Below are 23,708 nucleotides of genomic sequence, written 5' to 3' on the forward strand. Positions count from 1 at the left end.
AAAGCTTGGGCACCCCTCAACAAATTACATATTTTCTTGATTGAAGTGAAAGGACGTAAGTAATCCCCGCAGTAAACGTTAAATCACTGTTACTTTTTACTTTATAAACTATAATAAAATAAAATAAAAATATATTAAGAAACAGCAATTGTGGCATGTGTATAAGTTGATGTTCCCCATTAAGCCAGCTCTTAGTAAACCCTCCTTTGGCAGGAGTTATCCATGCTTATTCTTATTAGATTTTTTACATCTTAATCTGCAAATGAAGTAATTGTAGGTATGAAATTAAAACACTTAAGTTGGCTACAGTACCTCAGAACTGTACTGAAATACTTAGGTTGCACAGCAGGGGTGGAAAGTAAAATTTTGACATGCTTGTTCTTTACTTGAGAATTTCTATTTCATGCTACTTTATACTTCTACCCCATTACAATTGAGAGGGAAATACTGTAGTTTTTACTTCACTACATTGATTTGACAAATAGATTTGCTAGTAAATATCAAATTATTTATCTACAATATAACATATTAATAATACAAAATATAATCAACAAATAAATAATTGTGTCGTTACAACCTATATTAAGTAGTTAAAGTGGCCCCACCTTTACAAGCTGCAGTATTTGATTTAATGCATCAGTAATTACTATCTAATAATTAAAATGGATATCCCAAAATTGACTATTCTGCATAATTAGTTTTGGTTAAGTGTATTTTGATACTAATCATAGACAGTCTATGATACTAACAATAAAATATTTTTACCTGAGAAAAATATTGAATGCAACATTTTTACATTTAGCAGTTTACTTCTACACTGTGCAGAACTACTTTACAGGAGTGAAAACTTTTTCCACCACTGTTAAACTGTAATTAAACATAGCATTTCATATGCTGATTTTATAAATCAGGTGTGAGGGACTTTCCTCGTTGAATTCATTTCAAAATGAGTCAGTGTGACTAAGTTAGACAGTCGATAATGAAGCGGGTTTTAATAAAAGCTATCAGATTAATCCGAGCCAGAGTCACCCTCTTATAGATACATAACGACTGTCATCTCTACGCTTTTATTTTAATGTGCTTCAAGGTGACAACAGGAAACTGATGTTGCTGGTTACAGTCCCCTTCTCGGAAATGACAGTGAGGAAATCAGGCCTGAAGAGGAAGTATGCTAATATTCTGGGCCGCGGAGCCTGTAGGCTTCTGGGTCCTAACGCCGACAGATGCAGGATTGAAAGTTACATTACTACAAAATCTTACTCAAGTATAAATACTGCATTATTAGTATGATTACTTCTAGTAAATACAACACATTTTACTGTTTTACTTGCTCTCGAGCTTAGACAACACGAACTGGCTAATACTGGATCCTGAGAACCATTTCATTATGAAAGCAAACACACCAATATGATATCAATTCCTCTACAGCGCAGTGATGATCTCTGAAGGTCCTTGGGCTTAAGGGTTTCTTGAATATTACAAGAGAATGAAGTTCAAACTTACCATAAGTATAACACAAAACACACTTAACAGCCACTTTAATAGATACACCTGTGCAATCCGATGAAATCCAAAGCAGCTATTTACCATTGAGTCTTTTATGACATGGACAATGGGCCCTGTGTGCTTCACTGAAAGAGATGCTACACAACTTCAGAGAAACACAAAATGACCACAGAGACACTAAACAACCAGACAGCTGCAAAATGACAAGAAGAAGACACAATCTGGCCACAGAGAAATGCAAAATGACCACAGGGGAATGCAAAACAATTACAAGATGTAAAACCACACAAGAAGCAAAGCAACCACAGACACAAAAAATGAATCTAAAAAGATGCAAAAACAAATAGAAAAAAAATCCAGATGCTGGGATGGGGACCTGTATATTGACTTAAGTGCAAAATATGTTACTTCTCATCTGTCAGCAGGCACAAAGCAAAGTTAAGGGTGCAAGCCAAACTTGCTCCCTCAACTCCCTGAGTGATTTTGCATTCTGTCCCAAATTATCTTTTCCAATGATACTGGGGGTTAAACCTTACAAGAATAAAACACAAGTCAAATGCCATTTACAAAAAAAGGCATTTAAAATGATTCTTAAACAGTTTATTAGAAAGATGTAGACAATAAAAAAAGAATTTCCACTGTAATTCAACATTACTTGTCTCCCCTTACATTTTATTGACAGTGCAAATAGAATTTGGTCATTACATGTCACCATATCGTTCCTGACACTCCCTCGCCAACAGGGAAGGGTATATTCCGGATGAACAAACAGAAAGAACCTGGAGGATAGTAACAAACCACATGATGCTGAGGCCCAACCAAGCTTCAAGCCTCTGTATCAGCTGCAAAACATTTCACCTTGCTTCTGCAGTCTAACATGGGTGTACATGTTAGGTGGGTATGGAGAGAAGAACTGTTAAAGATACTTAATATGTGGAATTCATTCAGATTACCAAAGTAGGTGATCACTGGGAAGATGCAAATATTTCTGCAAAGATGTCAGAATATTCCAATTTTACAAACATTAAACAAGAAGTAAAGGGAAACATGTAAGCTGGAAGGTTAAGCTACGGAAACAAAGACTGGCTTCCTGGATATCTAATTCACGGCACATGGAAGGCTTTAGAGGAACCCAATCAATAAATGCATCTAATTCTTCTGATGTACATAGCTAGTGTTTTCATCAAATCATGAGATAAACTACACTGGTCAACTAACTTAAAACCACAACATTGGGAATGGGTGGGCCTAATCATTTTAAACCACAATTCATTTGAAAACAAATTTTAAATCTCTTAACACGTATTGCTCAGTTGAGGACAACTATACAGCTTTTTCCGACAAATAATGTGTGCTTAGTTGTAATATTTAACAGTAAAACAAGATACCCAAAAGGTGCAGTACAGCAAATGGAAGTGGAGATAGCTGCTCTGTACAATACCATGCATATCAACCTTCAGTGGACTGATCGGTCAAGAGTTTGGAGCTGAGGCTATGGATTTAAATATGACTACTGACTCATATGTACAGTTGTTTGTCACTGCCTTCAATTTTCAAGATATACATTTGTTAAGATTCCTCTTGCCCTCTGTTCTTCCATTTTCTTTCCAGAGTCTTACAGTCTTCTACTCCAAATCTGGCATTTCTGAAAGTAAAACAGAAGTAACATTTAGCCTTCCATCCAAACAAGCGTATACATGTACGGTTGTAATTTGTGTTTGTTCTAAAGGCTCATCAACACTTACTCTCATCATCGCTATCTGCAGACTCATCCTGCAAAGACAAAAAGTTACAAGATAAGGTTGAAAAATGTTACACAAGAGCATCTGGTGCAATGTTTCAACAAGAGTTCACTACAAGATTACGGACAATGACATATCAACTGCTTTATGGTTCGTTTTTATTCACAAATATAATTTTAATGCTTAGAAGTCCAAGAGGGAAAAAAGAAAAGGATTCTTACGTCATCTGCACCATCTAGATCGGGTAGGTCATCCTCTCCTCCCATGTTGTTCATCATCTGTCATACAACACCAACAGTGTTAAAGCCATGTTATCGCTTTTAATCTTTTACATCTTTCTCAGTTTAAGGTTCATGAGTCAATAGTCTCATTTGTCAAGCTGGTACTCAGTTACAGGCGGAATGACAGGACAGGTGTCTGCATTTGAGAAGCTGGCTGGTAGACAAACTTTGCAGAACTGTATAATTGAATTTTCCACATCACCTTAGTAGTAGATCTAGGCAATACTAGAGTGTAGGGACGCACTAATCTTATTTCCTGTTAGTGATTATTGGCCAATATCAAGTACCAACTCAATACCAGCTGCCATTTTTTTTACTCTGTCTTGGTAAAGTGATTATTTTGGAGGCATTTTTGACAGGAAATGAAGCGAGATGAGGAGCGACAATAGTTCCCGGTCTGATGCAAAATGATGCAAATAGATGCTGCCATTCATAGTCAACTGTGTTCTCCTTTTTTCATTCTCAGTATCTCAGTTGAACACAGATTAGGACTATTTCATGCCAAGTGTGCAATGATCAGTAATACTGGAAAATATACATATAAAATTAAGATTGGTATCATCAGGTTACATTAAAATGCAATGTTAAAAAACAGTCAAAAATGCTAATTTTACCATCTTCTTGGCCACATGCCAATTGTGGGTTTTTAGTGTGTGTAATTTTTACTGACTGTATTAAAGCTGATAAAACAATTCAGAAAAAGCTCTCAGTCATGTTTATAACTCATGTTAATCATAGCGCTTACATCTGAGAATTGATCGAAGTTGCCCATCTCCTCTTCTGAGTCATCCTCCCAGTCTTTCCAGTTGTTGAAGTCGACACTGAGCCAACTCAGCTATGAAAACACAAAATCAATGTCTCTTATTTGATGGATTTGATGCAATTAATCTAATTTTAATTATTCTAATGTTGTGCATCATCTTACCTTTAACTGTTAGTATTTCAAATGACACAATGTCCTTTAAATTTAATGATCGTGTTTGTCTGTGTATGACTGACCTTAGCCTTCTCTTTTGTTAGCCTTGGCCACGCCTTCCCCGGCTGTGCTTTTCGTAAATAGCACAACACTGAGCGATCTGTGCGTTTGTGTTTGGATTCCTGTGAACAGAAAACACAGCAGTGTATGATCAATTTCCAGCTACATTTTGTACAATCCCATCTGCAGTATTATATGAAAGCAATGACTCAGACAGCCAGTGTAGCTTACATTTTCGTCAATAGCTTCAAAAAGGTCTATTTCGTTCTCATGTTTGACATTGTCAGTTCCTCCAAGACAACTGTGAAGGGAAAAAAAACAAAAACAAAAACATATATGCCATATGTTAAGCCAAGTGCAGATTCAAACTCTGAAAATCTCAGAATTACCATGTTACTCAAGCCATAATTTTACTCCACCTGAAGAAATATACAAGAAAACTACAGAAAACACTTGGAGTGAAATAAAGCCATAACTGCACCTGCTCTTTTATTTCAATTTACATTGTGTTAAAGCATTTTTGCAGCAATTTCCTACTATGTCATCAATCCCCTTTTAATTAAGCCTGTTCCAAGCTTCCTGTATTATTATTAAAATAATTACGGGCTGTGACATGCCCTCTTTTTACTTGGATGTGTGTGTGTTTCTGCTGCCTTCCTCCCTCCCGGCATCCAGTTTCCTGTTACACTCCCAATTGGACACTACTTTTGTCCTTGTCTCAGACACATCCAAGGTGTTCCAACTTCAAACATATCCATATTTTGGCTATAATAAAATCAAACATGTTTGACAACAGTTTGAAGAACATCTCATGACAGGGTGAAGACAGATCTCAGAGTCACTTGAGCTAAAGGACCTGTTGTGATGGACAGGAGTGCAGTCTACTTTAAACTGTTTCAAAAGCCATGAGGCAAACATACCTGAAACCACACTTTGTTTTATCAAAATTGACTTTAACATCTTTGCTGTCTGCTACACAGAACTCTATAAAAACAGAGTCCCTCCTGTCGTACCACTTGGCAGTTGCTGGATGCCTGTGAAAAGACAGAAGACACAAAAACATGAACACATGTAATCAGTAATGGTTTTCAATGTAGAACTGATTTTTAAAAAAAGACAGCAGTGACATTAGAAACCTCTCTTTCCCACTTGCTGTAAAACAGTAGAGCTCATCAGATCTGCTATTTACGTAAAAAAAAATACATAATACATCAGTTCTGTTGCGAGGTGGGCAAGTCCTCAGGCGCAACAGCCTGCCATCAAAAAGCCCATGTATCAGGTTGCAACAGAGCATCCAGTTTCAGAGTGCTCCTGTATCAAGAAGCCTTGAAAGTGAAACATCTCTGCATACTAAAACGTGACAAGTCGAATTAACAATACGTTTTGGATGAGTTCAAGCTTTCCTATACATTACACATATTACTGAGTCAGAGACAATAAGTGGATTAATCAAATAGTCAACAGACAGTAAAATAAATAAATACACATATTGTACAAAAATACATGCATATTTATATAAAATTAATTAGAACTTTTTTACAATAATTGGTTAATGATTTAAATTCAGTTTTGCTTGCAATTACAAGCAAAAATGCAAAATATTCCTTGGGGAAAAGGAGCAGCTGGATGACATCACCTTAGACTACGCAATTAACTGACTGATGATCAACACTGACACTAATCATTTGTTACAGCCCTACTTTGCAACTGCAAATATTTGGCATTTTTGCTTTGAAGATGACTATTCGGTCAAAGTAGTTTCTTATTTATTTCATGTTGATCTGTTAATGGATGAACTGTAGCAGCTCTACCCACTGATATGGTAAGTTCAGTGATCAATCTTAACTTGACAGGTGCAGCAGCAACACATGACAGAAGAACAGGGAAGAATTTGTCTTTTTTACCCCACTAAAACCAAAGAAAACGTATTAAATGCTAATGTGATTGTTACACAAACTTACTGTTAACTCTATCACTGAGCAGTTAGACCTCCAGTAAACTAATCAATACCGACTCACTGATCTCTGCGAAGAGTTTGGATTTTTTTGGATGTAGTTAAGAGTGATTTAATCAACTGCATGTTTACGAATACTACACTCCTGTAAGTATTAAACTGATAGCCTCATTGGACAAATCCTCTTAATGATCGTGGACCAATATAAAGCTAGCGTTTAACACACGTTTGTTTCTCACTCTCTTCACAACTTTGTGATCAAGCTACTAATTACTGATAGTTCCAGCTTTGATGTTGACATTCCCTTTTCTCCTATTTAATGGGAATATCGTGACTTCTGACACAGGTATGATGTTAACCTAATGATCAATGAACACTCTGCTAGCGAAGCTAACAACGCTGACGTTAGCCGCTACGTTAGTTTTGCCATGCGGTGCACCTGACTCAATCCACAGGCAAAAGTAGCTGCCTTTTCAGCTAATGTGGGGTATCCGTGTCTGCAATAACACCTGCCGTGGTTAACGTGTTATTTATCCCTCTTAACTAGGTAGCGAGTTACCGCTAGCTTACAGTTCCCCTCGGCAAGGCCAACCTCCCGCCTTTGCGAAAGCATGTTGTCAGGCGGCTAACGTTAGCTAGCTACCTAGCTAGCTATGCATGTTGTACTATCGCACTTTCCCTCCGTTGTACGCTCTCGTTAATTTCCCACAACTTACATGTCTAGGCGTGAAGTGAGCCTCTTTTTCGCAGATAAAACAGTCTTGTGAGAAGAATGGTAATGCCTGCAAAAAAAGAAGGAATGCTGCCCACACACACTCACACACAACCAATGCAAACGCCTTTATCCTGTGGAGTGATTCCGGATCTTCTTGCGTATCTCGGGATAAGAATTTCAGTCTTGACGCAGCACGAGCGTACTAGACGTTTCTAGAGCTTTCAGCCACAGCTGCGGGTGATGTAAAGAAGGCAGCCACAAATTTAATGAGATTCTCCACGGTCCCCGGGCCACCCAGGATGAGCACCTCAAATAGCCTAATCCATCCATCGAATTGATGACAATACAATAAAATTCTATTAATTTTTAATGATTTTATTAAATTTTTGTTTGCTTTTAGAACTCTTGTCAGTATAGGTGCTTTTACCAAGTGTACCACAAACAGGTAAACATCTGAAATATATGACAGTAATCAAGATATATTCTGATAAGGCACCATTTATTAAGGGTGTAAAAACTGTCTTTATTACTGGCTAATAAGCCATTTACTCATGATTTATGAATCACTTAAAAGCCATAAGCACAACTTTTGGGTTGCCAGATTGGGGTAAATCCTCCTCCAACTTTTGTTTTTCTAGCAAGCTGTTTAATTTTCTAGGAAAGCAGTTTGATCACTCACCCTCTGGAGAAGAGCTGTAGAACATATGGCCCAACCTATTAACATTTTTAACTACAGACTTGTTGGACTATAGAACCCTTTATTAATAATTTATTGACATTTAAAGGCAACAGCCTGACTTCTGCTGAGGCTTGTTACGTTTACCATTACCCATTACGTTTGATTAATGCCGTACTAACATTTATATAACATACATGATAACTTAATAATTGATGGCATGGAGGGCTCTCCTCAATGTATTTAAGAGCTAACAAGGTGTCATGGTGAAGGAGGACTTTCGTTGTCATTATGTATGAAATTTATCTGATCTGTAAAGCATTAACAATATACTAACCATTAATAAAGCCATTAATTAAACCTCATCAAGTGTTTATCAGAGGGTGGTACCAATAATCATACTGGTCAAATTTTAAATGCACTGTTTAGTGTTTTCCACTTGTAAGGCTGCAAGACGATCAAGAAGTAGTTGCTGATTATTTTTCTGTCTGTTTGCTAAGTGGTTAAATAACTAATCATTTCAACTCTATCAACCTATACAGAAGTAATCATTAAAGGTTTCAGGTTGTAAAGTAATGTAATCTGAGTGATTCAATCATCAATGATGAATCATTTTTCTTTTTTTCCCACATGCTTCTAAGTATATGCTTTTAACTGTGATCTAAGGGGAGCACAAATAAACTTTCCTCCTTCAGCAGATGAATGTGAAAACAGCCTTCTAAAGTCAAACCGCACATAAATGATCCTGCACAGTCAAGGTCAAACATCCAGCTCAGGCAACAATAAGCAGTTTATACCTCCCACTCTGTCTCCAATCAACTGCAGGCCTTCACATTTTTGTCTGTTTCTCTTTACAAAGTTTCTGCTTCAATTCCATTATCAGTCTAAAACCACAAAGATGGCCACAATAATTTGACCTTGTTTCACTGGGGATATTATATTAAAAATGAAGCTGCATTTTTTTGGCTTCACTCCCCTGCCAACATTCATCTAATGAATCCAGGCTTACATACTTGTGCCATCTCCAAATAGGGCAGGTCTGCGGGGGTGTAGCATGGAGCAGTCACAGCTGGGTAGAAGGTGGGTGCAGCCATGCTGGAAGTTTGGGGGAGTTACCAGACTTCATATGAAGGTAATGAAACCTGATGTTATTAGTCTAAATATATATAATCTGTGTGGCTGTAGGATGGGTGTGTCGAGGTTCCTAAGTGTCTTTAACGGGTCCCTGCCAATTTTACACATCAAAGTCATTTTACCAGTCACAGCTGTGTGTTTATTGCAACTCAGAGAGGAAGTCTATCAAATAGCAGGAAATATTTGAAGTGTCACTCAGGTGTCTCAGTTTGGACTCTGGGACTGCAAATGTTAACAAATTAGCCTGTGTCACAAACTTACTAAACAGACATTAGCAGTAGTATAGCATCCTTTTCAGGTGAGAAAATGCAGTCTCCAGTTTGGGTTCCTTGTTGTTCTACCAGGTCAAACCTCACCCCTCAAAACTTACTATGTGACTCAACTTATCCAATATTTCACATAAAAAAAAAATTAAAAAGAGGATAAGAATTGACAAGTCACAGGCAAGTCAGTCTACCTACAGTAGCCTGCAGTAATATACTTTGGTATATGTAAATTCAGTTATATTTTTAATGTTTTAATTTTATTGTCTTTTAAAAGGCAATTTTAATGTTTTCTTCATGTCTTAATTTTCAGTGTATTTCTACTTCACTGTAAAGCACCTCGAATTTCCTTGTGTCTGAATGGAGCCATATAAATAAACTTGCCTTCTAAATTAATTATCCCAGCTGATTAAGACAAGTCTATTCTGCTCTGTTCAGCAATGTGTTGATGATCAAGTCATGTCTCTATCCTCATGCAGATGAACTGATTGTGGGTGACAGGGCAGATAATTCATAGTTTAAAACATATGTAGTTTTGACTGCAAAACAACAACAGGGTACATACATACATAGCATATACAAGAAGGAAGGAAAAATCCAAACTAGCATGTAGTCCCCCATCTAGTAATACCTGCCCAATCCCTGCCGACCAGGCCAAGCCAATAATCGCTCCACAACAAAAATTTTCACCACATTTCCCAATGAAAACTCAAAATCTAATTTCGTCAAGCCACAACTTTATTTCCATCTTGGGTATAAATTGTATAAACGAGCTTAGATTAAATCAGCAACCTTTCTTCAACTCCCCGTTGATAGGGTCCCATTACATTGTCAACTCCTGAAAAGGGAACAAGAAAAATTTGTTAGTGTACACTTTAATAAATATTTTTCCAGTTTGGAGAGTTTCTCTCTTCTCAGAACAGAAATGTTGGCTTCAGTAAACTCAGAAGAACGAAAGTCACTGTATTAATCATCACTGAAGAGTCCCCCATGCACATGTATCACTAGAGATCTGAATAAACCACTTAAAATGGCTTGTTGAGAATAATGACTCCAACATCTTTTCTAACATTAGGAAAGGTTTTAAAGTCTTACCATAATAGCATTGACAATGTCGTTGTTGTTGTTTTTCAGGGCGCGTACAGCCTTCGCCCGCGACACGTTGGCTTGTGACATGACGAGTTCAATGTCCTTGACCTCAACTCCGGTCTCATCAACCTATATAAATATGGGCAGAAATTTGTAACACCTCGTATCGTGAAACAAGAATACATAATCATTTGTGTCGGTCTTGACTTGAATAAAATGGTTTCTTACCTCTTCTTCTTCGCTCTCCTCCTGTACTGTTGGCGTCTGTGTGTTTTCCTGGATGTTTGATACAGCTTCTCCCTGTACCTTGAATTTTTCTGCGGCTGCCAGCTGGGCTTGCTGAGAAAGATCTTCAATCTGGGGTGCAAAAGAGACCGCAAAATGAGACACTAAATCATTTGGCAGTAACATTTCAGCATAGGACATTCTCTAACATTTTGACAGAATCTCTCAGTGATTCTGTTCTGCTGCCTTACAAAAGGCTAAGAACAGAATCACGGTAGGAAAAGTGTAATCACTGGACACCTCAAGAAGGGACACAGACTAATGTGGCTTGTATTGTTACTGACTACATACCTTAGCCTCACCAAAGACAATGTATGTATCTGATGCAGGGCTCTTGTAGACGTCTGGTTTGGTGATGACAAACAGGATGTTCTTTGACTTGCGAATCGTGACCCTGGTGACCCCTGTTACCTGCCTGAGACCAAGCTTTGACATTGCCTGCAAGAAAATAGAAATCATTTTACAAATGTGACCAATTTTGACCATTACAAAGAAATAAGAAAAAACATTTACATTAAAATAAACCATTGTGATTAAGTTAAGATTGTTACCTTCCGTGCCTTCTTTTCACTGCGGCTCTGTTTGGCTTTGCTGACAGGTTCCTCATCTATCTCTGCAGCGGCAGCAAGCTATAAGAGATTAATCCATATACAATGTTAATAAGCAAATGTAGACCTGATAAAAGTTGTGGTGCTGGTCACTGGTTTTAACAGTTTCTCTTCTCAGGACAGAAAGGCTGGCTTCAGTAGGCTCAGAAGAACGAAAGTCACTGTGCAAATCATCAAAGAAGAGTCACAGACCAAAAAAATTGGCTCAAAACCTTTGACTTTAACCAGTAGATGGTGTGATGGTCTTGTCTGTTTGTCTCTCACCTGAGCTTGCTGTGTCTGTGTCTGTGCAGAGTCCTGTTCCTCCAGGTCGGGGACTGAGTCATCGCTGTCTGACTCAGTGCCGGATCCTATAGAAACCACCAGCAAGAACCAAAATTTAGTCACAACATGGTGCCTTTTGCACAGGTGTACACTTGAAAATTATCCTGCAAACAAGCTGCATCATTCCTGGGGAATAAAAATTAATATATCAATGCATTGCCTAAACTTATAAATACTGGCAGAGTCACAGAGATTTTTAAACTCAAATCCAAACTACTGTGTGTGTTGAGAACATACCCTCAAATCCAATACCATTTATCAGACCAACACGAAAATTTCACTAATTAAATAAAAACTGTCATCAGAGATCATGTGTTCACATAAATGAAACTATACAAAATTATGACAGTATGCAACAACAGGACTGGCTTGTTTCCAAAAACAGGAGCATCTGTGTTGACAACCAGGTAGCATCTCAGTTTAAGATTTAAAACAAAGCTAATTTATAGTGCATGAGTAGGATGGAGAATGGTATATCTAAGCACCCGGGCAGTTCCCAGATTGCAGTGACAGTTGGAAAAACAGATGGCACAAAAGAGGAGAGAAAGGAGGAAATACCCTTGTCGTTCTTGATCACAGGCTCCACCTTGGCTGGTGTTTTAGCAGGTGTGGGGGCAGGTTTGGGTGTTGAGACAGGTTCAGAAGGAGTTGTGCTGAGTACCTCAACCTCAGGTTTAACAGGGGCAGGTTTTGCAACTGCCTCAGCAAATGTGAGTTTACGGGGAGCTGGGGCAGGCTCAACTGGGTTGGGTTTTAAGGGAACGGATGAAGGTTCAGCTGCTGGTTTGGCAGGCTTGGCAACCTCAACAGGTGCTGGCTTGGTAACCTCAGCAGCTGCTGGTTTAGGTTCAGCAGCTGGCTTGACAACCTCTGCATCTGGTTTTGCAATCTTAGAGGGAGCAGCTTTAGTTTCTTCAACTTGTTTGGGTGCCTTATCAGGGACAGATTTGGCCTCAACAGCCGGCTTAGCAGCCTCAACAGGGGCAGGTTTGGCCACAACAGCTGGCTTAGCAGCCTCAACAGGGGCAGGTTTGGCCACAACAGCCGGCTTAGCAGCCTCGACAGGGGCAGGTTTGGCCACAACAGCCGGCTTAGCAGCCTCGACAGGGGCAGGTTTGGCCACAACAGCTGGCTTAGCAGCCTCGACAGGGGCAGGTTTGGCCACAACAGCTGGCTTAGCAGCCTCGACAGGGGCAGGTTTGGCCACAACAGCTGGCTTAGCAGCCTCAACAGGGGCAGGTTTGGCCACAACAGCTGGCTTAGTAGCCTCAACAGGAGCCACAACAGCTGGCTTAGCAGCCACAACAGCTGGCTTAGCAGCCACAACAGCTGGCTTAGCAGCCTCAACAGGGGCAGGTTTGGCCTTTGCAATTGGCTTAGCAGCTTCAGCAGGAACAGGTTTAGCCTTGACAGCTGGCTTAGCAGCTTCAGCAGGAGCCAGTTTGTCCTGGGCTGGTGGTTTGGCAGCTTCAACAGGGGCAGGTTTTACACCCTCTTTCTCAACAGGGGGTACAATTACAGGCATTTTAATTGGCTTCTCAGGTGGGATAAGTGGAGGGAGATCATCATCAGCAGCAGAAATAACAGGGACAGCTTTTACTGGAGCTGCCTTACATTCAAATGATTTGGGAGGGCTAGAAGCAAGAGTATCTGAAAATGAAACTGGTGCTGCTACAGCAGGCTTTGAGGTAACTTTAAAAGCAGCTGGTGCTGCTACAGGCTTTGCAGCAGCTGGTGAGGGTTTATTTGTCTCAGCTGGGGCAGGTTTAGCTTCAACTACAGTTTGCTTGGGGATAGCCTCTACTGGTTTTTCTTTTGCTGCTGTGACCTTGCTCTCAGGGGCAGGAGCAGGAGTAAATGCCTCTCCTTTCTTAGGTTTTCCTTGTTTGCCTGCCTTGACAACTTTTGGGGCAGAGCGGTTAGCCTGATTAGCAGATGCACTAGCAGGCGAAGAGGCTAAGGGAGATGGCACAGGTGACAGAGGAGTAGAAGTGGGGGTAGATTTTGGTGAGGTAGGAGAGGAGGAAGAGGCAGACAAAGAGGAGCGTTTTCTTCTGCCAGGGACAGCCTTTGGGGCAGAGGAACCCTGTGCACTCTTGGCATCTTTGCCTTTAGGCTTAGCAGGGCCAGAAGCTGCCTGAGGTTGCTGGGAGGAAGCTGGGGCAGGAGGTGCAGCTGAATAGAAGAAGATTCTTTAAATATTTTTGATAGGAATGTGTAAGTCTTACTCATGCAGGTTAAATGATCACAAACCAAGACACAACCATCTTTCTTAGGGTTAGGAAAAGGACCTGCCCAACTTCAAAATCTGATGCAAACTGCCACGCAAAATGCACAGTACATACTACCCGCTCCCACACAGAAGACCACATTCTGTATTTGGTCAGGTTGCACTTAGGATGCAAAGGAAAATGCGTATTACACCACAACTCATGATGAAACATTTCATTTTATGAAACCCTGACAAAAACTGTAACAGAGGCAGAGGAAACACCACTGGCAGTATATGCTAGGTGGAAAACAAAATGAACTGGTACCAATTATGTTACTGCTGACAAAAAATATGCCCAGCTAGATCAAAAAGATGCATTCAGGTACAAGAGATGGCACAAAAAGTGGGGGAGGAAGTAAAGCCTACAGAAACCAACCTGACAGGTGGCGAGTGGAAACAGGTGGGCCTTCACATTTAGAGGTCCCCTTTGACTGAATGGCCTTGGAGAGAAGTATAACAGGCTCTTTCTTGTTAAGATTTTCATTTTGAGTAGCCACATTGATGTTCACTTCACTGGGCAGTACTTCATCTGTACCCTCTACTGTTATCTTCCCATCTTCACTATTTGCACTGATATCTTCAGGAGCAGATGGTTTTGGATCATCAAGAACTTTTTCTGCCGCTGTTCCCAGCTCTTCTCCAGAGGCCTTTGATTCCACAGAAATCTGCTTCACCTCTTTGCCAGTCATGTCTTCAGCAGCAACGACTGGCTCGTCACTTTGTACCTCTTTAGTTGGAACCTCGGCAGGAGGCACAGACTCTTCAGGAACCGGCAAACCAGCTGAAGCCCCTGCTGGGTCAGCAGTCACCCCTGGTGAAACAGGTGGTGCTTCCAACCTACCCTCTTCTGTTTGCTTGGTCATTTCTTGAGTTGCAGCAACACCATTTGGCTGATCAGAACTAGTCTGAATGCTAGTTTCTTCTGGGGAGCTGATCTCTTGAGCAGGAAGAGAGGTTTCTGGAGGAATCTCCAGTGGATTGCTTTGTTCACTGTGGGAACAGCCATCTCAGGAGGAGAAGAAGAATTCAATACTCCTGAAGCTGATGAAAGAGTCACAGGAGTAACAGGGGCTCGAATTGCACATTTTAAGAGCGTCATGAATACAATGACGTGAAAAAGAAATTGTGCTCCACACGTGAACAAAACAATGAGTTTGTGAGAATGTTCAGCGATGTGCAACTGGCTCTTGATTTGCCAGCATAAGAAAAGGCAGTGCAGGGTGCACTCAAAAAAAAAAAGAAAAAGTGCCCGTGTCCCAAACTCCATGCAGTGTCCAAATGTGAGGTCAACACTGCAAAACCTTCTATAGTCCAAAACAGCAGCCTGTGCATGAAAATAAGCTATGAATCCATGTTTTCTTTTTTTTTTTTTTTTTAAATCAATATTGGACTCTCTGAATTAGCTATGCAGCTCACTATATATTGTACCACTTCTTGGCAATGTCTAGGTGGAGTAATTACTTTAAAGTAATATCCAAAATAACCTTTACTCAAAGATGAAAGGATTGTGGTCAGAGTGCTTGCCGACATGGCAAGCAAATGCATCCCTGTGAAATAATGAAACCCTTGCCCTTATTTGTGTGCATCAGTATTAACCCCAACCACTTTCAACAATGGAATCAAAAAAACACTTCCAGTGAAATGAGATGACTTTCCCTCTTGAAAGTCATCTGAAACATTGTTGGTAACTGATGATGGCCATATGACAGGATCAGCCATCACTGTGAGGATCTGCTCCACAGTCTTGCAGTACCTTAAGTTTGTACTTCCACAGATAATGTAAAGCCAAACTAAGTGCATACAGTTACCACTGGTAGGATAATTCTTTTACCCAAGCCCTCACATGTGGCCATGTAAAATATTGGCCTGTGCATATTTTACCTGGTTTACAAGCATAACAAACATCTATGACTGTGCACAAAATCAGACCACTATTGAAAATGTGGATTTCACAGTGGTTTTAAACTGTAGTTTTGCTATAAATACCAGTTCACTATGAACAATGACAGGAAGAAAAAAAAAATCACACTTTAAGAATTCACAATTAAAACCAAGGACTACATATCAAGACAAATATGAGAAATTGGCCAAGATATTGGGAAAAGGGCTAATGAAGGTGTTAAAATGGCGGTATAGATTTTACTCTTCCCCACCCAGCTAGATATTCAGTTTGATTTAAACTTAACCAGTGACACTCCTGAGATCACAAGCTCAACTAAAATGTATATGGGTATTAGTTAAAATTAATGCTCTTCAGCACCAGCATAACAACACTTGTGTTACCTCATTCATTACTCTATAAACAACAAAAATTGGAGGCTAAAGAGAAACAACCAAAGTTTGTATCAATATAGCTAGTGGTTTAAAAACTGCTACAAAAGTATTTTAAGATTAGACTAGCATAAATATGCAACACAGAAATGATCTGTACCATTACCAACAAGGCTACTTCCAATCTATGCAAAGTGGGTTTTCAAGGCAGGAAAAACCACACTGAACACCATGCATTGTGTGCTAAATCCAGTTGTCAGTGCAAGTCACCACACTCCATTGTGAGTTTGTGTAAATAAAAAGAGGGGTCCTGAATTACTCTTTTCAAGGCAAGCCAAGCAATATTGCCATTGCAAATTCCTCAGTGAGCAAAACTACTGTTACAAATGTGCTAACGCGTGGTTGGTGACAGTCAAAATAACTGACACCTGTCACATCAACTCAGTGTCGAGCCAGCTGAGTCAACTCCATGAACCAAATAATGTTCCAATATTGATCCTTTACTCAACAAATAATCTTCCACATAGGGTTATTTGTTGACCAGTTCACAAGTTCTGTGAGTTCAAGGACCCCTCTATTTGTAAAGTATTGCATGCTTGTTCAAGAGTAGTTAAAATATACGAACCAGTCTCCACTTGAGGCTGCTGCATCTCCTGCTCAGTAACTGGGACCGTTTCTGTGGCTTCACCAGGCATGGTTGCTGGTGAGAAAAAAAGCATAGGAAAAAAAAGACAACTTATAAGCTCAACCAAACTTCAAGTTGTGATTTCTTGTTTTGTCCTTGTTGCCCCCCCCCCAAACTATACGTTTCATTATTACCCCTGACACTCTGAAAGCAACCTACAGCTATTGATTGTGTCATTTATAAGTAAATATGCCAGAGAAAGATTCTGGTAACAACTTTGCAAATGTATATATTTGCAGGTTTCCTGTAATAGTAGACTTAACATCTTGAATTTTTTCACTGTTGATCAGACAACAATACGTTCACATGGACTTCAGAGCATAATGGTAGCAGCCGTACAATACTTTTCTGATGAATTACTACCTTGATCAAAGTTGTCTGTGTACATACAGAACTCAAGTTTCAGATTTGTCTAAATAAAATCATGCTAAGAATTAAAAGGGTGATTTCACCGTCCTCCCCTGCTCATTTAAACCATGAGACCAGGTCTAGCTCGAAATCCACCATGCTTACCCTTGTCAAATCCCGACCACATTATTAACCCCCTCAAAAAGTTGCGGACGGTTAAAAACACAGGTTCTGTTAAGTGAAGTCCGCGTATCGGAAGCTAACTTCAGTGTCGTTGTAGATAAAGTAAATTGGTCTAGCTTTTTTGGCACAGAACGGAACACTACGGGACTGGTTAACCAACTCTGACCAACTGAGCTGCATTTGTCAGAACCGGTTGAACAGGTGACGGAGCCCATGCTTTAGCTTGTGAGCTCCGTCTGTAACATTACTCTCAATTGAAGCAACGGTTGGCTAACGTTAGCTCGGGTGAGCTAACTGAGCTCTGTCAGCCTCAACAGCTTAACGACAAATAATTACGACAGCCAACACGTTCTCCTCCGGTTTAACGTCTTTAAAGTGATCAGCTCGTTGTCGCACCACTAAACCTTACATCTCCTGCCACACACTTCACTGCGGCCCTGACAGGCTGCTAGTGTAAACTGGTAGACATCATGTTCCCCCATTTTGAGCCGGTAATCGGTGACACAACGACACATATATTACGGAACAGAAGCATGGTAACGGAGCAATAGCTGTACCGGCATGTTAAGAGAACTTTAATCAAACATCTGAAACCTTTAAACCAGACGATGATGTGTTAAAAACGGCTGGATGATGTTGGATTAGCAGCGGAGACACTTACCGACTCGGGACGCTATATCCAAGATGGCTGTGAGAGAGAACTTCTGACCCCCGCTTCACGGTAATATCCGCTTTACAGGCGTGTTTTCTTCTTCCGGGTTATTTAAAGACATAGTCGGTGTCCCCCCCCCCCCCCCCAATTATAGAGCGAGTCTGCTCCGTGAATTATCAGAATACTGTTTCTCAGCCATTTTACAAGCACTAATATAAAATACAAGTTTAAGTCATAAAACTAGATTTTGACACACCTGTTTGAGATTAAAAATAAATGCACTTTCAGGTGGAGAATACAATGTACTGTATAATGTTCTATCTTTTCTTTGTCACAGATGCCTGGGTTGGCCATTAATAATGTAATAATACTTAAAATAACACATTCAGGAAATTTGCAAAAGTGATTTCTAAAAAAAGACTTAATGAAATGCTACAAACAGGGGAGCTGGTAAAAGTGGGTCCACATGTATATTTGTAAATGAAAAATGTGGGCAAATTTTTAAAAACTAGTTCTGACAGTTAGGACTAGTTAAAGGGACACTGTTGTTCAAAATAAGTATCAGTTGAAATCTTATATTTCTTGTTAAAAAACTTTATTGTCTCTAAGTTATGTAGCCCTTTACTGCTACATCAAACTACTTGCTCCTCAGATAACTAGACTTGACTGTTAAAACTAAATCTGTAAAACCTCTTTTGCATTAAAAGTGGAACAAGAATACAAGATTTTGAAAGTAGGAATACCAAATTTATTTTCACAAATGACTGTACAGTATCAAAATATAAGAAACATTGTATTAGGAAAATCCTACACTAAGCAGAGGATTATCTAAATTATCAAATCTAAAAGTATAATAAAACAGATTTGGATTTAATAATTGGTCATCAGAAAAATAGTAATATTCAACCACAACATGAAGCCCCCAAAACAGGACAGTTATAGACAGAGAGGTATTAACAGTGCCACTTCAGTGTGTCTGTGTCTGACTTTCTGATCGTGGATCCAGTTCAGAATTCTTTCTGAAGATCTACAAGAAAAAAGGATAAAAGAAAATTAAGGTAGACAAAGCTGAAAAGTTGCTGTGTCATCATTGAATCTACCAAAACTACAACGTACCACTCTTTCTGAGAAGTTCTCCTTTCCATGAGCGAGCCATTCCATCCAGAAACCGATCAAAGCATTTCACGTACTTTGCCAGACTAGTTCTTTTGAAATCTGTGAAGAAAGGTCATCAGTGAGATAAAATGTTCAGTTGTACTGGACCTAAATTTATCAAACTATTGAAAGTGACATTTTGGACTTAAAAGTAAAAGCACTATACTTTTATTCTTACTTGCAAACTTAACAATAAATATGGCAGATGTTTTCTGATTGGCTATTCCTGCTGCGCTCATACATGTAATTAATCACATAATCCCTTGAGAACCGATCTTACACTACGCTGTAGGTAAGAGTAGGTTTCTTGATAAATGTGTCTTGTTGTTCACAAGAAAACTTATTCAGCAAAAACTAAAAAACTCATAGGTTCACAGCGATTCAGCAATTCCTATGATTTCTTATTATAGGAGGAATAAGCAGATAAGGCCCTCTGCATCTACTCAGTACCTGCAATACGTTTTGGGGATATTTTCATATCAAAGAAAAACAAATTTATGCAGGAGGAATGTACCAGATTACCTTGTATCAGCCTGCTTATAACTTTGACACAAGGACAGAGAAATCTAAAGCTTGCTTCAGAATTTCACCTCTGATCTTCCGTCTCTCTGCTGCATCCATCTCGTTTTCCTTCTCCTTCGTGTCCTCTAACTCCTCTTCTCCTGTTCTGGGCCGGTCCAGCTCCTCGCAGATCAGACTGGAAGAAAAAGTTACAACATCAGCTCTAACAAGCATCAAACACTGCACGCAAAAGAGCATGAGACATGAAATTATCACTTACCTGATTGTGGGCACAGCAAAAGGATCAAACGTGTCTAATTCTGTGAGGTCAATGGGAACAGAAATGCGTCCTGGCCAGAGTTAAAAGAGAGAGATCACAGTCAGTGCCATATTCATCATGTGGCCTTGATCAGATCTCATTAGATCTATGCTCACCTGTTTTGGGGTGGACACTGAAGGGGCTCTTCAGCAAATGGTTCACTCCTTTACTGACATTCACATCGAGCCGTGGGTAACAATACTGCAGCATGATTTCTTTCTCAAAGTGTTGGCCCTTCTTTGCAGTAGACTGGAAGAAGAAAGACGCATCACTGCCTCTGTCTTGATCATAAGCCCTCTTGTTGGAATGTGTAGAAAAACAATTAGAGAATTACCAACCTGCTTCCTGCTCGCTTCATCCAAGACGTGTTTCCATCGGCTCTCAGGTTTCTTCTCATTTTGGAAGCGCTGCTGCAATTCTTTTCTAACATGTAAGAACTGAGTTAAGGTCAAGAAAGAAAATGCAGTTTTTTCCATTAAACAACAGCTCTACTGCAGTTGTTCTTGAGATACATATGAAATTCTAGAAAGGATATCTTCAGGCACAAGTGCCAGCACTTTGTCTACAGACTCCTTGCGACTGAGTATCTCCTGTCCCTGTAGAGCGTACTGGGAAAAGTAATTCTCCACCACTGTCAGAGACTCTCTGTTGAAATACAGGCACAGACTCTTTAAACAGTCTATATCCAACAGAAGCAACAACCTCAAGAACAATCAGTGAAATTAGACACAAACGCAGTAACAGATTCAAACTAACCGTCACACAGAAAATGATCTCACTCTTACCTGATAAAAGGATGAATTGGATCAGTAAGCACTACTTTCTTCACTGTCTCCTCACCACCCTGTCAATCAGCAATGACACAGTACATCACATCTCAAAAAAAAAAAACCTTACTGATTCTTACATACAAGTACTTAACTGACTGACAGTCAAAGTCAGTTTTGAAATTCCAAGCTATACCCATTGATTAATTGAATAGTTATATATATGTATATAACATAATGCAAACTGATTACCTTGGATCAGGCACAGTAACACTAACAAAACATAACAGACCAAATAAGTTTTTTTTTGCAGGAGACTAAATGCTGCACAAAAAAAAGGAATCAATGGACGAGATAGGAAGGATTCCCGTGTTTACAGCTCACAGACATTTGTGATGCCAAAGTTGTTGTGATGCCATCAACTTTGGCTGATGTGAGGCATCCATGTTTGGTTTGCAGGCAATTACAGATTATTCAGCTTTTAGAAAAAAACAGTTTTTCCATTGTAATTATGACTTTGATGCTGATATTAATGTGATTTACAAGTCAAAAAATGTACTTGTGATAACTCCAATACGACACAAATGCAGCAAAAGTAATCTGTGGCATTGCAGATCCAAAATATTGTTACCCTGTTCCTAACGGCTTTGAAAAAATGACTCTCCTTCAATATGCTAAACTAAATATAACACATTTGATATACACAGTTATGAAGACGAAAGCCCAAGTCTGTCATAATCATCTAATAAAAGCTAAAATTACCTTCACCAGGCTCAGGTATTCTGCAACAGCAGAGCGAGCAGCTACAGAGAGCTTCCTGGCAGCTTCATCACACACCCAGCAATGCACTCCTCTTCTGCCAGAATAAACCCACAGCAGGTGCTGGAAGCCAAAGTCCTCTGGAATATCACATAAAACAAAAACAAGTTGTGCCAAAAATCAAGGATAACACGAACAGATGGCTTACACAGAATCTATGATAAACAAACCTCGCAGAGCTCTATCCAGGATACGAATAGCGATGGTCATCAGGGTCCAGCACTTGGAGCAAATGTCTGCAGCACTAAAATTAGAGTTTGTGTTATCTCAGTGATGTGGCTATCAGGATATGCGGAATTATGTGGCTGTTTACAGTCACTCCTCAGTGTACAATAAGACACTGACACATCAGCAAAATGAACCACATAATCCATTTACCTGCAGCAGCTTCTGACATCATCATAATCTGTCATATCAATATCAAACACCAGCTCCTTCTCCAGCGCCTGGAAGGTTCCTGACTTCACTGTGTTGTGTTGGTTCGGCTGTGGGTGACAAACAGAGAAAAACTTTCTCCGTATTTCTGCTCAAACAGCAAAGCAGCTGCAGTGACACAGTCAATCCTGTAAGAGTGCAACTAATAAGAGGATGCAGCCTTACCCTGTGACTGTATATCGCTCCAATGTCGATCTTGTAAGGGTTCATCTTCTGCATTTCCTTCTCCAGCTCGATCTGTGTGCTGAACGACTGGTAGCGGACGTAGATGTCATCTTTGAGCGTGAAGGAGAACTCTCGATTCTGGAAGTAGTTCTTCTGCACTGAGGTTGTAGAGGAAACAACACATTAGACTGCAATAGCATTAACTGCCTTTCAAACTCGTTCAGAGACAGACCAAATTCAGTTACCATCTTATTAGGTGCTAATACAACAGCCCTGTAATAAATCCCCTTAATGAAGGTTACAGTGCTAATTATGTAGACTACTCTCTGTTATGCAATAGTTAATCTCTTAGGGGGGGCCCGGGGTAAGGATTTGTTGCCAGGCACCTACTGACTTCGATAAAACAATAACCATTTTCATAAACTTTACATCAGCCAAAATAATAGAAACACCTGCCACCACAACGCATTACAATATCTACAGCACAACAAACTACACTCTCTACATAGAGTTGCATCAACGCCTCTCTTACAAAAATGATAACCTTCATGAAGGGGGGATTTATTACAGAACTGCTGTATTAGATTGCATTAGTTTTAGCTAGGTGTACCTAATAAACTGACAATTTAGTGCAATATGTCGCCAGCATGAAAACACAACAACCACGGTTGACACTGTGGAGATGGAGCATGCAACTGAGTCGCAAAACACTCAAGACTGTGCAAGAGCTCCAGTCAGTTAGCTTCCTAACATTATTTTTTGCTCTTCTTGCTAGCTTGTCTACCCACTGATACTCACCTCCTCCATAGTTTAGCCAGCGATAGTACTGGGAGAAGGGGAACAGCCGCCGGTAGTACAGCGGCAGTAAATCCGGCAGACAAGCCGGGTCATAATCTGAGGACGGCATCACCTGGTAATAAAGTAACGACTACCGGTACCGGTGTGAATCGATATTAAAGCTAGACACAACTTCAAGCTGACAGTTCCAATGTGTTGTTTTACAGCGCGGGAAAACTCTCAAGGAGAGAACAGAAGCAATGGCACAAGGTTCAGACAATGACGTCGCTGACACGGGTGGGAACTTCCTTTGCAAGAAGATATTTTCCGAAAATCATCTCTCTGGTAGACTGACCACGAAGGAAATATGAAGCAAAAATACCACAATTTAACTGAACTCGAAATACTTTCAAGATTATGAGATTATAAGGAGTCGGATTGTCTGTCTTTTCTTGACTCGAAGCTTGACTGAACCTTGTAATATTCGTCCTACAACGAGTGAAACGGCGGAAGTGTCGCCAGGCGAGGAGTGGCTCATGGGACGTGTAGTACTTTGACTCTGCTGTAAGTTTCCTTTTTAATTAATAAATTAAATAAATACAACAAATTAATATGAATGAGTTTTATGAGAATTATTGAATGAGTATTAACAGATGATGTAAATATGACCATAATAATAATAGCACGAAAAGAGAGAAAGAAAAATAATGATTTCATTCACATTATTGCATAAATAGATTACCATAACGACATAATCATACTGAAAATAAAGCTTTATATTCTTCTCCAGATGATCTGATGACATC

The 23,708-nt window shown here is 39.7% G+C and overlaps 3 protein-coding genes, 1 long non-coding RNA gene and 2 other non-coding genes across 10 annotated transcripts; 1 reads left to right on the plus strand and 5 right to left on the minus strand.

Moving 5' to 3' along the window:
• Nucleotides 1-2,091: 2,091 nt before the first annotated feature.
• Nucleotides 2,092-7,344, minus strand: ptges3b (prostaglandin E synthase 3b (cytosolic)). Its single transcript, XM_018701180.2, has 8 exons — nucleotides 7,176-7,344; nucleotides 5,426-5,539; nucleotides 4,737-4,806; nucleotides 4,529-4,627; nucleotides 4,275-4,364; nucleotides 3,470-3,526; nucleotides 3,252-3,279; nucleotides 2,092-3,151 (listed from the first exon to the last, which is right to left on the minus strand). Coding segments are annotated over exons 1-8 (480 nt in total). The 5' UTR covers nucleotides 7,178-7,344; the 3' UTR covers nucleotides 2,092-3,131.
• Nucleotides 6,341-10,023, plus strand: LOC108900226 (uncharacterized). The gene is made up of 2 exons (XR_001963680.2): nucleotides 6,341-6,805; nucleotides 8,883-10,023. It is a non-coding gene; the product is annotated as an uncharacterized LOC108900226 (long non-coding RNA).
• naca (nascent polypeptide associated complex subunit alpha) lies at nucleotides 9,965-18,080 on the minus strand. Of its 5 annotated transcripts, none has more exons than XM_051071320.1 (10): nucleotides 17,974-18,080; nucleotides 16,722-16,796; nucleotides 12,854-13,728; nucleotides 12,112-12,736; nucleotides 11,494-11,579; nucleotides 11,173-11,250; nucleotides 10,913-11,059; nucleotides 10,565-10,693; nucleotides 10,343-10,465; nucleotides 9,965-10,085 (listed from the first exon to the last, which is right to left on the minus strand). In XM_051071320.1, exons 2-10 carry the CDS (start codon nucleotides 16,789-16,791, stop codon nucleotides 10,071-10,073), a joined length of 2,148 nt encoding a protein of 715 aa, XP_050927277.1. In that variant the 5' UTR covers nucleotides 16,792-16,796; nucleotides 17,974-18,080; the 3' UTR covers nucleotides 9,965-10,070. The 5 variants fall into 5 exon arrangements, with proteins under 5 accessions (XP_050927277.1, XP_050927276.1, XP_018556692.1 ...); XM_051071319.1 differs by having other exon boundaries at nucleotides 12,112-12,778; XM_018701176.2 differs by having other exon boundaries at nucleotides 12,112-13,728.
• Nucleotides 10,157-10,230, minus strand: LOC127142622 (small nucleolar RNA SNORD59). Its single transcript, XR_007813525.1, has one exon. It is a non-coding gene; the product is annotated as a small nucleolar RNA SNORD59 (small nucleolar RNA).
• Nucleotides 11,339-11,412, minus strand: LOC127142615 (small nucleolar RNA SNORD59). The gene has a single exon (XR_007813518.1). It is a non-coding gene; the product is annotated as a small nucleolar RNA SNORD59 (small nucleolar RNA).
• Nucleotides 18,081-18,805: 725 nt separating the features above from the next.
• prim1 (DNA primase subunit 1) lies at nucleotides 18,806-23,406 on the minus strand. The gene is made up of 13 exons (XM_051071321.1): nucleotides 22,924-23,406; nucleotides 22,126-22,283; nucleotides 21,904-22,010; nucleotides 21,696-21,769; nucleotides 21,469-21,605; nucleotides 20,725-20,783; nucleotides 20,473-20,584; nucleotides 20,278-20,367; nucleotides 20,056-20,188; nucleotides 19,901-19,970; nucleotides 19,710-19,816; nucleotides 19,081-19,179; nucleotides 18,806-18,991 (listed from the first exon to the last, which is right to left on the minus strand). Exons 1-13 carry the CDS (start codon nucleotides 23,030-23,032, stop codon nucleotides 18,972-18,974), a joined length of 1,275 nt encoding a protein of 424 aa, XP_050927278.1. The 5' UTR covers nucleotides 23,033-23,406; the 3' UTR covers nucleotides 18,806-18,971.
• Nucleotides 23,407-23,708: the final 302 nt, after the last annotated feature.

Source organism: Lates calcarifer, linkage group LG6, assembly GCF_001640805.2.
Source record: "Lates calcarifer isolate ASB-BC8 linkage group LG6, TLL_Latcal_v3, whole genome shotgun sequence".
NCBI classification, from domain to species: domain Eukaryota; kingdom Metazoa; phylum Chordata; class Actinopteri; family Centropomidae; genus Lates; species Lates calcarifer.